The sequence below is a fragment of the Montipora foliosa genome, chromosome 8, assembly GCF_036669935.1.
Source record: "Montipora foliosa isolate CH-2021 chromosome 8, ASM3666993v2, whole genome shotgun sequence".
Taxonomy (NCBI): domain Eukaryota; kingdom Metazoa; phylum Cnidaria; class Anthozoa; order Scleractinia; family Acroporidae; genus Montipora; species Montipora foliosa.
Genome location: NC_090876.1, coordinates 3,993,267 through 4,005,766, shown reverse-complemented (window position 1 = coordinate 4,005,766; position 12,500 = coordinate 3,993,267). Strand labels below are relative to the sequence as shown.

Below are 12,500 nucleotides of genomic sequence, written 5' to 3'. Positions count from 1 at the left end.
CAAACATGGCGTCACAAAGTCGCGTGTATACGGATACGCGCGTAGAAGCAGATGTATGAACAAACACGTTTAACGAGGTACTAATTTTAATGCAGGAAAAAAACCTTTTAACAAGTTTATATTATGTCCCATTAAATAGGATCAATTATAAAGTGATGGAGAGGAAAATAAAGCGTTTTTGCAATATTGTTTTCGGGAGTTTGCCATTAAGTGAAACTGATACGAAAACCACTGATTTCGTTATTTCTTTTACACACTTGCTCGCTATGGATGCTGTCTATTAAAATACTTGTCTACCTCAAAACAATGATAAACTGACGATTCAATCAATGACAAATTTTCTGAAAAATTGACTCAGTTCGAAGAGTTTTTCCTTTCTGTCGGCGGTTAAGAGTACTGTAAAGAAAAACGCATGTAGTCCTGTTTTTCTAAACCGTAATCATTTGTGAGATTTATAAAGTACAGCTGATTTCTCATCCAATAAAAAATAAGTTGGCAGACAATGGCCTCGTGCATGATATCCGCCAATATCGCACAAAATCAAACAAGCGTGAACAAAGCTATACCTCAGAACAAAAGAATATATTACTATGATCATAAATAACCCAAGCCAAGTTTGGCGACCGTTAAACGAAATGCACAAAGCGGCAGCAAAATAACCGTCAATTCTTTCGTAAAAACTGAAAAATTATTGTTTGGAGATGGTCTATGACCGACATCTTTTATACGGTTATGAAACTGAATATTTGCCGACGAAATAAGGTAATTTCCTAATAGTCTTCAGTTTTTCCGGCGAGAGTGAGTGACTTGGTCAACAGTGACCTAAATTCGAAGTTGCAAGACGCTCGCTGTCAAACATTTTTAAGTTAAAGGAAGCTGAACCCGAGCCATGGAAGTTTGAAGATGTGGAAACTGACTGACTACAGGTACGTCGTGTTTCTGTCTTTTGTTTCAAAATTACAATATATTCCTGTTAGATTACTTTTGTAAGTTAAGCCGACAGTTGAACATTTTTTTCAAAGATCATTATTTAAGCTTACGCAAACAAAAGTTGCGTTCCATTCAGCCACATCGCCCGGCGTTTTTGCGATCTTTGATCTGGGATTACTTTACGACTGAAACGAGTCCACGACGCCTTCCGTTTCAGAAAGTTCTTGTACGTTGCTGAAATGTTGCGAATATTTCAAGGTGACAAAAATTGAAAACTTTAGTATATTGTACTGCGGACAATAAATTGTTAAACCGCTCAACATGCTGTCATTCATTGTTTCAGTCCTTTGCATGTGATTTCGCGTAACTTCAGCAGAATGAGAAGGTTTTTTGATAAAAAGAAAAGAGTAAATATGAGCAAGTCTGCTGTAAAACCAACAAGTATAAGACTGTTTGGGAAAGAAATTGAATAAGACTATATTCGACTAACTATTTACTGGTAAAGATCTTTCAACAAAGAAAACGTAAAGAAGGCACGGCACTTTTTGGTTTTTAGTTGGGGAAGCATTTAATTGTGGAATAAAAAATTCGATTCATTTACATGAATGATTGGCCGTGATCTGACTGTTTACATCAGATTAGTCATGCTTCGCGTGCATGAACAGGAACTCGTGGGCATTATCGGTGTCACAGTGATATATGGGCATCCCCGCGTTTTGAGTGTGGGGATATCCAAAACGCGGGGATACCCACATCACTGTGACATCAGCCCGTGGATGTACCTTGTCATTGCGAAAATTGTATTGAAAACAGTTTCGTCGGTAGGAATGCTCATAAAACTGCTTGCATAACAAAGTAAACTTTTACATCGTCTAAAGAAAAACGGTACAAAACTGCGTAAGTCCAAATAACGTACAATCTGATGTTGTGATATTTACTGATGCATTTGGGTCGGCATTTATTCAATCCCAGTCTCCGAGTTTCCACACACCGTGGTACATGCCATGTGGCAGGAGCTCATGATGGGCTCCTGCATGTGGTAAATTATTCCGCGGTGCCTCAAATGTAGGTGTTAGTATGCCATGTTAACCTGCGGGATTACCAAGGTAAAAAGAAATGTCTCGCAATTCATTGGTGGGAAATTTTATCACAACATCATCAGCATCGTGATTGGCTCTTGTACCTCGGGCATTAAAACATCCTTCCAACTCACCACGTCAGAAATCTCATGAGCGCTTCGTCTGATCTTTTTCACGTGTCCGTGGAAATTTACCACGGGAAATTTACTTTGCGAAATGTCGGTCACACACACACACTAAATGCAGTTTCCCGTGGTAAAAGGGTCATTTACCGCAGTAAAAAGTGCCCCGTTTAACCGTACCTTGCTGCAACAAACCACGTGCATTCCTTACATAGAATGTTTTCATTTTATGTAACAAAAACTTTACCCTTCAAGTCAATCTATGCTCGTACGTCGTTTTGGAGAGACTTCTCGTAAGGAACTCTTTGTTCCAAATGAATAATCCATTCACGTGTCTTTGAAAAATCACCATGAAAACGGTTTTAGTGTTACAAAGTCCTGTCTTATCCAAATTTCGACCATTAATCAAATGACAGCCTGAATTCATCACGACGAGAGGTCATGATTCAAATACCAGAATTAAGTGCGCAAAATTTGACACGTGAGTAGCATGATAAAATGTCAAGTTTTTATATTTTAATATCCACGTGTTTATATCAGATATTTTATAAGTCAGTTATAACAGCTGATGGAATCTGAGACAGTAGAGAATTCTTACCAAAAGCTCACATACCAGTATCGCTTTTTGGGAAGTGACACACATCTTTCTTCTATTCACCACTCTGCTAAAAAATCTAAGAATATTTTTTTAGTTGTGAAATGTTTACAGATTGAAGCTACAGATGGCGACCATAAGGCTTTGATAAATGGGGCTCCCTCGTGGCCAAGATGACATTAACATGTTATGGTTTCATCCGAAGATAGCTGACATGATTCATAATAATGACAAGACAAAACCTTTAAATGGAGGGTAATAAGCTGAAAAAAGGGATTTTCAAATAGATACCAGCTCCGGCAACTCCCAAAAAGGACTCAACTGCAGCTGTAATCCATTGTACAAGGAAGGAACTTGACCATATAAACATAAGAAATGAAAAGTACACAAATGGATCTGGTGTGATACACGGTTTGTTGCTACTCTGCGCCTGGTCGTTCAAATCCCTTTTAAGTTAAGTCGTGGATTACTGGAACCTTTAGTTCAAGTTAATTTACCAAGCAATGAAAAATTTTGGCCGCGTCTTTTCTGTCAATGTTTTTCAGGTAAGCGTCGTCGAACGGCGTGAACCAACTCATCTTCTATGCAAAGGGTTTGACCTATTACAAGAACCTACAAATTCACAGGAATTGTTGACAGTGATAAACAGGTGAACATAAGATGCGTTGCAGATATCTTTATCTAAGGAACCAGACTCAACAGAACGGAAACGAAAGACCGTAGGAACACAAGTATCGTAAGAGTGACTTTCAATGTTACGGCTAAAAAAAGCACCGACAAGGATGTTTGTTGGAATACATAAATCACCTAATTCTAATAAATGAATGTCGGGGAATTTGTCGTATTAAAAGAACTAGTAGCGAATGAATTTTCAATGACGCGAATTTATCGTCATTTACGCTATTGTGGTCGACGTTGTTCAATCGCTTTACTAATGGAATACCCGCCAAGTTTCTCACCTATAACCTCACATCGATACTACGAACTACATTTTAGAACATTTCATCGTGTTAAATGAATTGCAAGACATATCAGTCGATTACGGACGTATCAAAAATTATGGCTACATTAGCCTACTCAGGGCAAAGACCCTTGCGAATTGTCCAAATTCTCACATGTCACTAATCAGCCGCGCCCAATTCTGCAACGTCAGTATTGATATGACTTTAGGTCAATTGTCTGTCGAAAGAAATTGTATAAGGCAGAATGTCCGGCTAATTCTCGTAACCATGCTTTATCTGTGACTTGGACTCTAGTTTGTAATGACATGATTGAACAACCTAAACTCACAAATGAGGACTTGAAGAAGCATTCTATCCTTGGCTCAGTGGTCTAAACATTTGGGGAATTGGAAGGTCTTACGATAATAAGTGAGAAAATCCCAAACATGATTCCGCCTCGACACATAATTTGCTCCGTAATATGACGGACCTGGTAAGTCGAGATTTGCTTTTTTAAGTTTCACCGCGGTTTGTCCATAACGTAAAATTTTATTGACATGGACACTTGCCTTGCGACATGGGTAAACACGCGACAACAAATATTACAGCCAAACGAAATACGATATGTGTTAGAGGAAGCACGCTGAAAATCACAGCGTCGACATGCATGAGGAGTGCGATCTTCACAGCTTACAAAACGTTTTCCATGAAGAGCTGATTCAGAATAACTTGTAACGGAACGTCTTCAAACTTAGAAAAATGACTCGATGACTCGACACAAACCGATAAACTCATCGCATTCAACCCAGGCTTGAAGTAACATGATCCAATCTTGATCTTTCTTTGATGGCATTTATACAGTTGCGTTTGAGACCAATTTTCAAATCAATTTTTGTTCCACTCTAAGGCTATCGTTTTAGCTTTAAATAATTTTTATAGTTATTATTTATTGCTGTGATTCGGGCGTTCCTTTTTATCAATACAACTTCATAAGTAAAGTCTGTTTATTTAAGGATTTAAGATTCCTGATGTGTTTGCTCTACCGCCTTTAATTTTTGGGAACTTTTTATTTCCTGGGAGGGTATGTAGCACCGCTAAAAGATAACGCAATTGATATCTGATCGTTTATAAGCATAATGTTTAAACGCACCAAAATAATGTAGTACTGCTATTCTACTATTTCTACCTAACATTATATTACTATTATAAAACAGAGTCAACACTTCACGCCGGGCTAAAAATCGCCCTCTTCATCGACTAACACCAAGCGTAAAAGAAAAAACAATTCAAGATTAAATATTTGAGTAAATGCGCTTGATCGAGAAATCGACGTTTTTAAGAAATGCCTAATTTAATTTTCTTATTGACCCAAGACAAAAAATTCACAATGATTATGTTTCTTTTTGTGGAAGGATCGATAAAAGGAATCATGGTATTTATTGTTGCTTGTGTTACCTTCTATGGTGAGTGTGATTTTTGTAAGATGATCATTTTCTCTGTGAGGTCAAGAATCGCTTTCGTTCCCATGACTACAAATAACCTGGCGTCCGTAAGTAATGTTGTTTCGCGTCCCTAAAAGAAAATATATTCAAAACCATCTCCGTGTTATGTCTTAGAAGTAGGGAATTGAAAACTGTTTCAATTTTTTTTTTCAACAACGAAGAAGTTAAATACAAGATGGCCGAACAAGGATTAAGGTAACGAGACCAGACAAATCGGACGATTAGTTGTATTAAATACGGATTAATGATGTAATTATGGTACATTTTGGCCATGGATTATGGTCGACTAGATCTAAACTGCAACATTTTATCTAGAAGTTACTATCGTTAAGTTAACCTATTTTATTTGTTTTAATTGTTTTAATTTCTGCTTTACAACCTCTAATGCCCGATTAGTCAAAAGCAGAGCACACTTAGCTTTGATATGCTGTGCCAAGAAATATATATATGATTCTGACCCTAACGAGAAAAGGTTATTTTTAACCTTTGGTAATGGCGTGGTAAAAGTATTTGAAAGGCGATGCTTCGCTTGGCCGGATTCGCCGGGGTGCAATGCAATGCCGAGTTACAGCAAAATGTGCACAAGAGATTGGTGTGAAAAATGCTCAGCCTGGGCACAGCAGCGTTTCTGCAAGCAGGTCCCGTTCCACTTCATCGTGCATCCAAAATTGGAAAATCAATTTTCCACTGCTCAAAACTCTTCCTCTCTCTCTCTCTTTCTCTGTGAGCAGGGCGGAAAAGGCTACGTATTAGCGCCCTGCCATGAGAGTAAAAAAAGCGCTAAAACGCCCCTATTGTGGTGTGTGCTACCGACGCAAGCACAAAGCGCAAACATAAGAGCGCTTATTTCACCGTGAAAACGGGGTTGACGCAATCATAAGAACAAGCCCCAGCACAAGCACAAGTTTCAAACTTTTTCCTTTTCCTTCTGCTTGCGTTCTCTTGCGTCGTTTGAAAACGAAACACAGCATAAGCACAACGAAATTTGTTGCGTCTTCAGATTCCCTGCGTCTGAGCATTTGAACAAAATGACGGTTGCCGTGGTTTATTTTGATGCTTATGTCGACGTTCGTTTTCACTAGCGTAAGCTGCTTCTGCTCGTGCTTGTGTTTTTGCTTGCGTCGCTGGTGAAAACGAGGCTTTAGGCTTGCTCGTGCTCAATACAATACAATACAATACATACTTAATTGACCGCTCCCCATAAGGGCTTTTCAGGGCCAATGAAACACAACGAAACGACGGAACAGAACAACAACAACTGTTAAGAATCCCAACTTGCCGGAGATAAACCAGTTGGCTATTTACAAGTGCAGCTGGGAAGTTGAACCAGGAACAAATTCAACGAGTGGTCAAGAGTGGGTCTTGGAACCCGGGATCTCCGGATCTCAAGGCAAGCGCCCTAACCACTGGGCCACACTGCCTCGTTGCCGATATAACGAACGCTCTTATTTGGCTAAGTGCTAGGGCATTATTCAACTATAGAGCGTTGTCACTCACGTGACCAGCAGCTATTTTGGATTACTGAAACAAAAGAAAATAGATTTCAATTCCCGGAGGATTAGTTTGGAACACCATCATGGCCGCCATTCCTTTGTTTTGAAACACCAACATGGCCGCCTTGCCAAATTGGCACTTTTCTGTATTCAATGACGTTTGTTTGCCCGTTAATTCTTGAGAATTTCTCCGGCCAAATTATAATCATTTGTGTCAAAAATTAATCTGTTTAATGACGGAAGACGCGTTTATAGTTTATAAAATGAAAAATACACCGGCCTCGAATGTTACGAGTCTTTACGGGAAAACTTCAAAACTGTGGGAAGGCCGAGGTTTAAGATGCTCCCCTAAAGACCTCACTCACCGTTGATAAGTAGTTAATAGGGAGCTTACGAAGCGATGACGACGACGCTACAAAACAATAGGTTTAGTGAGCAAAAACAATGGCTCTGCACGCTCTGCACGTGCGTTTTACATTTAGGTACATTTCTTTGCCGTCATCTTGACGACGTGAAATGATCAAATTCAAGGTTCTGTCGAGGAGGTCAGCACATGACGATGAATTTTCAGTTCTCTCTCTACGCTTCCAACCCACTCGTACCAGTTTAATTCCGCGACAGTTACTGCACATTTTTAACGCGAAACGACATGAAATAGTTTCGTAGTGATATGAATAACGCGAGCTCCTATTTTAAAATGAAGTCCTCGTTGCCGTCGCTGTCCTCGTTTCGTAAGCTCCCTAATAGAGAGCTTACGAAACGACGATGCCGACGGCAACGACGACGCTACAAAACAATAGGTTTAGTGAGCAAAAACAATGGCTCTGCACGTGCGTTTTACATTTTGGTACATTTCTTTGCCGTCATCTCCTAAATGACGACGTGAAATGACCAAATTCAAGGTTCTGTGGAGGACGTTAGCACAAGACGATGAATTTTCAGTTCTCTCTCTACGCTTCCAACCTACTCATCCAAGTTTAATTCTTCGATAGTTACTATACATTTTTAACGCGAAACGACATGAAATAGTTTCGTAGTGATACGAATAACGCGATTTCGTATTTTTAAATAAAGTCCTCGTAGCCGTCGTCGTCCTCGTTTCGTAAGCTCCCTAATAGGGAGCTTAAGCAACGACAACGGCGACGGCAACGAGAACGTCATCTCAAAATATAAATTTGCGTTATTTTAATCGCTTCGTGACTATTTCAACGTTTTTAATATGACAAGGGTGTGGTAATTCCTCAAAGATGACACCAGTCGGAACGGCACTCCATTTTAGGAGAGAAAATGAAAATTTATCCTCAAGTGCTGACGTTCTTCATAAAACCAAAAACTTGGCTATTTCACGTTGTTGTTTGGCTGACGACGGCAAAGAAATGGACAAAAGTGGAAAACGCACGTGCAGGGCGTGCAAAACTATTGTTAAATATGCAAATTCGTGACGTTCTCGCTGACGTCGCCGTTGTCGTTGCTTAAGCTCCCTAATATTACCGCGACTGGGACCTGATGTTGAAATACTGCTTGCGCTGAGAAAGGATGTTTATTAACCAATACTGGGCTGAGTTAAGGTCAATAGTTTTTCCATATCTTACTGTTGTAGACTATGGACAAGCTAGAGATCGTCATCACCGTGCTCCTTGTCTGCTTAGTAGCGTTGGTGGCTTATGTAGCTACATCCTGGACACTATCAAAAAAGAAGAGGTGGTGCATTGACTATAAAAATGACGGAGGAGGCTACGAACACCTTCAGGATGAAGAAGAGCATGCGTGGAAAAAAGTTGCCACAGCTTATGCACAGGAGACCAGGCCAAGAATTACCATAACTCCTGTACAACCACGCCCAGTGTTTCCCATGGTAAGTACCGCTTGGTTTAGCCGTTCAGAAAGCTATTTAATTATTCCCTGAAGGTAGTTCCAACTGGTTTAATTCAGACCATTTGCTCGTCACCAGGTTTTTCTCTTAACTTTTTGTGACCATACAATTTTCAAATTTATCGCTGATGAGTTCATTCAGTCTACATGAGGAAAGTACATCGAAGGGTGCAAGAGACTTTTTGTTATCAAGATATATATATACATAAGTGGACGGACAACTTATATATATATATTTATTTATTTATTTATTTTTTGTATTTGATTTATTTTTATTGTTTACGTTTGGTAATAACAAAACAAATGACTACATTAGGACAACACTAAGCTACAACACACACGCACAAACTACATTAAGGCTACCTAAGCTGATAACAACAAACTGAGAATATTAAGTTAACACGTTTCGACGAGGCCGCGAGGGTTGTGAAGACTTCTGCAATACGTTATTGCCCTTGTCTACAATACTTGCCCCACTTTTGAAGATGAAAAGCCAAACTCTTTTCACTTTTTGAAATAGCAGTCTCCAACTCATAAACAAGTGTGGAGCTTTAAGACCGCCATCCTCAATATCATTGATAAGCGTTAGACGTTTAACTTTATCTTTACCCTTCCAATAAAAATCGAAAATTAATTTATTTGCCTCAGATATAATCTCTTTGTTAAGGCTTATCATACCAGCACGATACATAAATATTGGAACTATTTGTTTTGATGGAGTCAATTATTTCATCAAAGTTTAGCTTCTGTTTAAGACGATAATCATATGAGAAGTATACCCGTAAGATTTTTAAGGCTTTCTTGACTTTGATATTATGCAATTCATAATCATCACTTACTGCAGGATCTGTGTTACTGATGTAATACTACAATTTCCTGTATTAGCAATGAAGACTGATTGATATAATTTCATTTTTAAAACTTGTTTTTGGCTTTATGTAGAGCGCCATGCCGCCAGATCCCCCGCCAGATGAAAAAGTGTCAACTGATAATGAAGAGGAAGAAGAAGAAGGGTCACAAAGCAATGATCACCTGGACCTAGGAAGACTTTACTTTGCTCTCCGATATGATCAACACCGGTAACATATTAGGCAATGTTAAGACCTGTTCACGTTAGAGAAGCATGCGCAAACGCACGCTTGGGTGCATTAGGGACCCAAAAGAGGCAAGTGACGCAATAAGAAACAAGTGAGCGCATGCGTGACTTTACTCAGTTTGTGTTTGCGGAAGTGAAATCGATACGAAGTTAATCGACTCGTGGCTAACGATCTTTACTTACGGTCTTTTCTTTGCGTTATTTCGTATTTGTTAAGTTTTAAAGATTTCGAAAACTGATAGACCTCTTGAAATTTAGTGTTTGCATTTGTATACCCTTTAACGTTAAAATGAAGTCGAAAGACAGAATTCGACAGGAGATTGCGCCATCAATTTATATAGATATTGGGCTGAGTGGCCCCGAAAAAAAGGAAATCTTTTATCTCATTTTGGTTCCTTTAGATCTATGTTGATGGTGCGTCTCATCCGAGCTGAAGATATTCCTGTAGAAGAGCAATCATTGTCGACATACGTTGATGTTCACCTGCTACCACTGAACCGACAGAGTCAGACGTTTGAACCTAATGATACCACGATTAATGTCAGCTTCAGGTGTGTGCCGGCTGTAGTCTGCGGGAAGGCTTCTTATGGGAAAAGCGAGAAAAAAGGGAAGACGTTCTGCTTCCACTTTCTCGTTTTCCTCGTGAAGAGAGACAGTTCGCAGGCTAGTGTATATAAAAGAGAATTTAAAGTTTTGTCAATTAGCCAGTATTAAAAGTACCATAATATTCTTTCTTTGTCCCTGCAAATTTTAGCATAAGCATTGTTTCCAGTTTCTTTTGGGACCATTGTAAGTCCCAAGAGAAAATAAAAACAATGCTTATGCAAAATTTGGGAGGGACAAACAAAGAGTATTATGGTATTTTTCATACTGGCTAATAAGAGACCAGATAGCCACACCAGCAGTCATACTATACTATACCCTTCCTTCAAGTCAAAGCTGAGAAGTTAATTTGTTAAGACACTCGTCACTAAAGCAGCAATCGAGCCTTTTCCTACACTGCGAAGATTTCTTTGAAAGACCCTTTCCTTTCCCACTGCATTCTTGTACGTTCATGGGGTTTATGACCAAGCAGATGACTTAGTTATTTGTTGTATGTTAAATTAGGGGCAGGGGAAACCATTTGTTTTTCCAGAACAGGCTGAGGCCCTGCATTAATTTTCCCAAAAGTCGAAGAAATGAACTGAACTGAGCCTCCGAGTAGAAATGGATAAAATTCGAAATCTCTGTATAAGGCGGACTGCAATCAAATCCTGTCTTCTTTTGTCGAAATTGAAATATTCGGCAAGTTAAGATTTACTCCTATTGAATCTTCTCACACGGTTTTTAAGAACTTTGCTCTTTTACAATCTCTTTCCAGGGAGGTGTACGAGTTTCCGCTGTCTCAGTCGGACATGGCAATACAGACCCTCAATCTTCACATTTGTCGCTATGACAACTATTCTCGCCGGACATCAGTTGGTGATGTGTTCTTGGCTCTAGCTGAACTCAGCGCTCAAGGAATTGATATCACAAGAGAGGTGTTTCTCTGTCGAAACATAATCAGTCATCATGAGGCTAGCACTTTTTTATTTTTTATTTTTGTTTCTTATTTTAAGTTTTCTCTTCTCAGGAAGTTTATTCTCACTTGATTTATATACTTCTATATTCCTAATTCAAGGAACAGAATAAGAAATTGATATATCCAATCTAATTTCCAAGGTTGGCATTAGGTTACTTAGTTTTAATTGCTTCGGTTTGCATAAAAGCTGGCTCAGTAAAAATTCTCGGAGAGGAAAAAAATGTCATTCAAATTGCGAAATTGGAGTTACGAAAACCACAGTAGATCTCATTGTTTCATTCTACGGCGCTTTGTGGCTCTTACAACACGGTTGCACAAAGATTCTTGCCTCTGAGACTAGAAAGAAATCGGAGACTTTCGCATTCATGATACATGATATGACTGATGTACCTACCACTGGTGAAGTCATTTTCGTCCCTAGAGTCCGCTTTTCTTTTGGCCACAGCCAAAAATACGCGCAGTCGCGGCAACGATATAATGTTGTAATCGTTGTCGTCGTTGACGACCGTTATTGTTTCAAATTTCGGAGAATGCGCAGAAGAGTCGGAAGTCCGTGATTCGCGGACCTCCTGTGGCCAGAATCTTTGTTCTTGGTGCTGACCAAAAGAAGCCTAACAAGTCCGAAACAGCTGTCCATGGCTAAAGCTGAGTGATATGGCTGTGCGCATCCGTTAGTTACTGAGGGTCGCTGAGTTGGTATCAGTTTATCGCTTAATTAAACCGTGTACGCCGGAGATACATGAAATTCATGCTTTCCAAATACGGCTACGACTCTGTGTTCTCGGTATGGAAATAACACTTCGATATAAGTATGTTATAACCGCAGTTGTGCATAGATTGCATTTAGTCTAAAGGTTTATTTATACCTCAACAGATACACCGCACACTTGGCAAACAAAAGAGCAACCTGCATGACGATAATCAAGACGGCATTGAAGAGGAAGAAAAGCAACGGACAAAACCTACGGAGAAGAGGGTTAGGTCGTCTGATTTCTTTTAAGAGTATTGTGGTGGAAGAACAGTTCTGAAAGATATCTTCGCCTTCTTTGCTTGCAGGTAGCAAAGAAAGTCAGTTCTCGAAAAATGTGGGATGTCCTTCGTAGAGCTGTGCAATCAGGATCATACAAAGGAGCCTATTTACCCAGCGACTCCACTATGCATTGGGAATCCATCTTTTCCCAGGGAGCTTCGAGTGTTGAAGGACATGCATCTGTACCAAGCAGCCCCCTTAAATCATCTGAGTTCTTTTTATCGGATCCAGGCCCCACGGATTCACCACGTGAAGACAATGGGGAAGACTGTGGTGCAT

General features: G+C 39.5%; 2 protein-coding genes across 8 annotated transcripts in view; both read left to right on the top strand.

The window, feature by feature from the left end:
- LOC137967968 (uncharacterized) overlaps positions 1–3,380 on the top strand; it is a 19,769-nt gene extending 16,389 nt beyond the window's left edge. The window contains exons 3-5 of one of the 3 annotated variants that reach the window (XM_068814575.1): positions 1–762; positions 867–926; positions 3,272–3,375. The exon at positions 1–762 is cut by the window's left edge and continues 1,785 nt beyond it. The gene's annotated coding sequence lies outside the window, so the exon portion shown is untranslated. Of the gene's footprint in view, positions 927–3,271 lie in introns of all 3 variants that reach the window. The other 2 variants (XM_068814574.1, XM_068814579.1) reach the window with 2 other exon arrangements.
- Positions 964–12,500, top strand: part of LOC137967972 (uncharacterized) — a 12,927-nt gene continuing 1,390 nt past the window's right edge. Inside the window, exons 1-9 of one of the 5 annotated variants that reach the window (XM_068814588.1) lie at positions 3,455–4,160; positions 5,080–5,130; positions 5,331–5,364; positions 8,263–8,517; positions 9,477–9,613; positions 10,032–10,181; positions 10,991–11,186; positions 12,066–12,167; positions 12,248–12,500. The exon at positions 12,248–12,500 is cut by the window's right edge and continues 1,390 nt beyond it. In XM_068814588.1, the coding sequence (XP_068670689.1) occupies positions 8,266–8,517; positions 9,477–9,613; positions 10,032–10,181; positions 10,991–11,186; positions 12,066–12,167; positions 12,248–12,500 (1,090 nt within the window). In that variant the 5' untranslated portion in view covers positions 3,455–4,160; positions 5,080–5,130; positions 5,331–5,364; positions 8,263–8,265. Of the gene's footprint in view, positions 3,376–3,453; positions 4,161–5,079; positions 5,131–5,330; positions 5,365–8,262; positions 8,518–9,476; positions 9,614–10,031; positions 10,182–10,990; positions 11,187–12,065; positions 12,168–12,247 lie in introns of those variants that run through there. The other 4 variants (XM_068814586.1, XM_068814585.1, XM_068814587.1 and 1 more) reach the window with 4 other exon arrangements.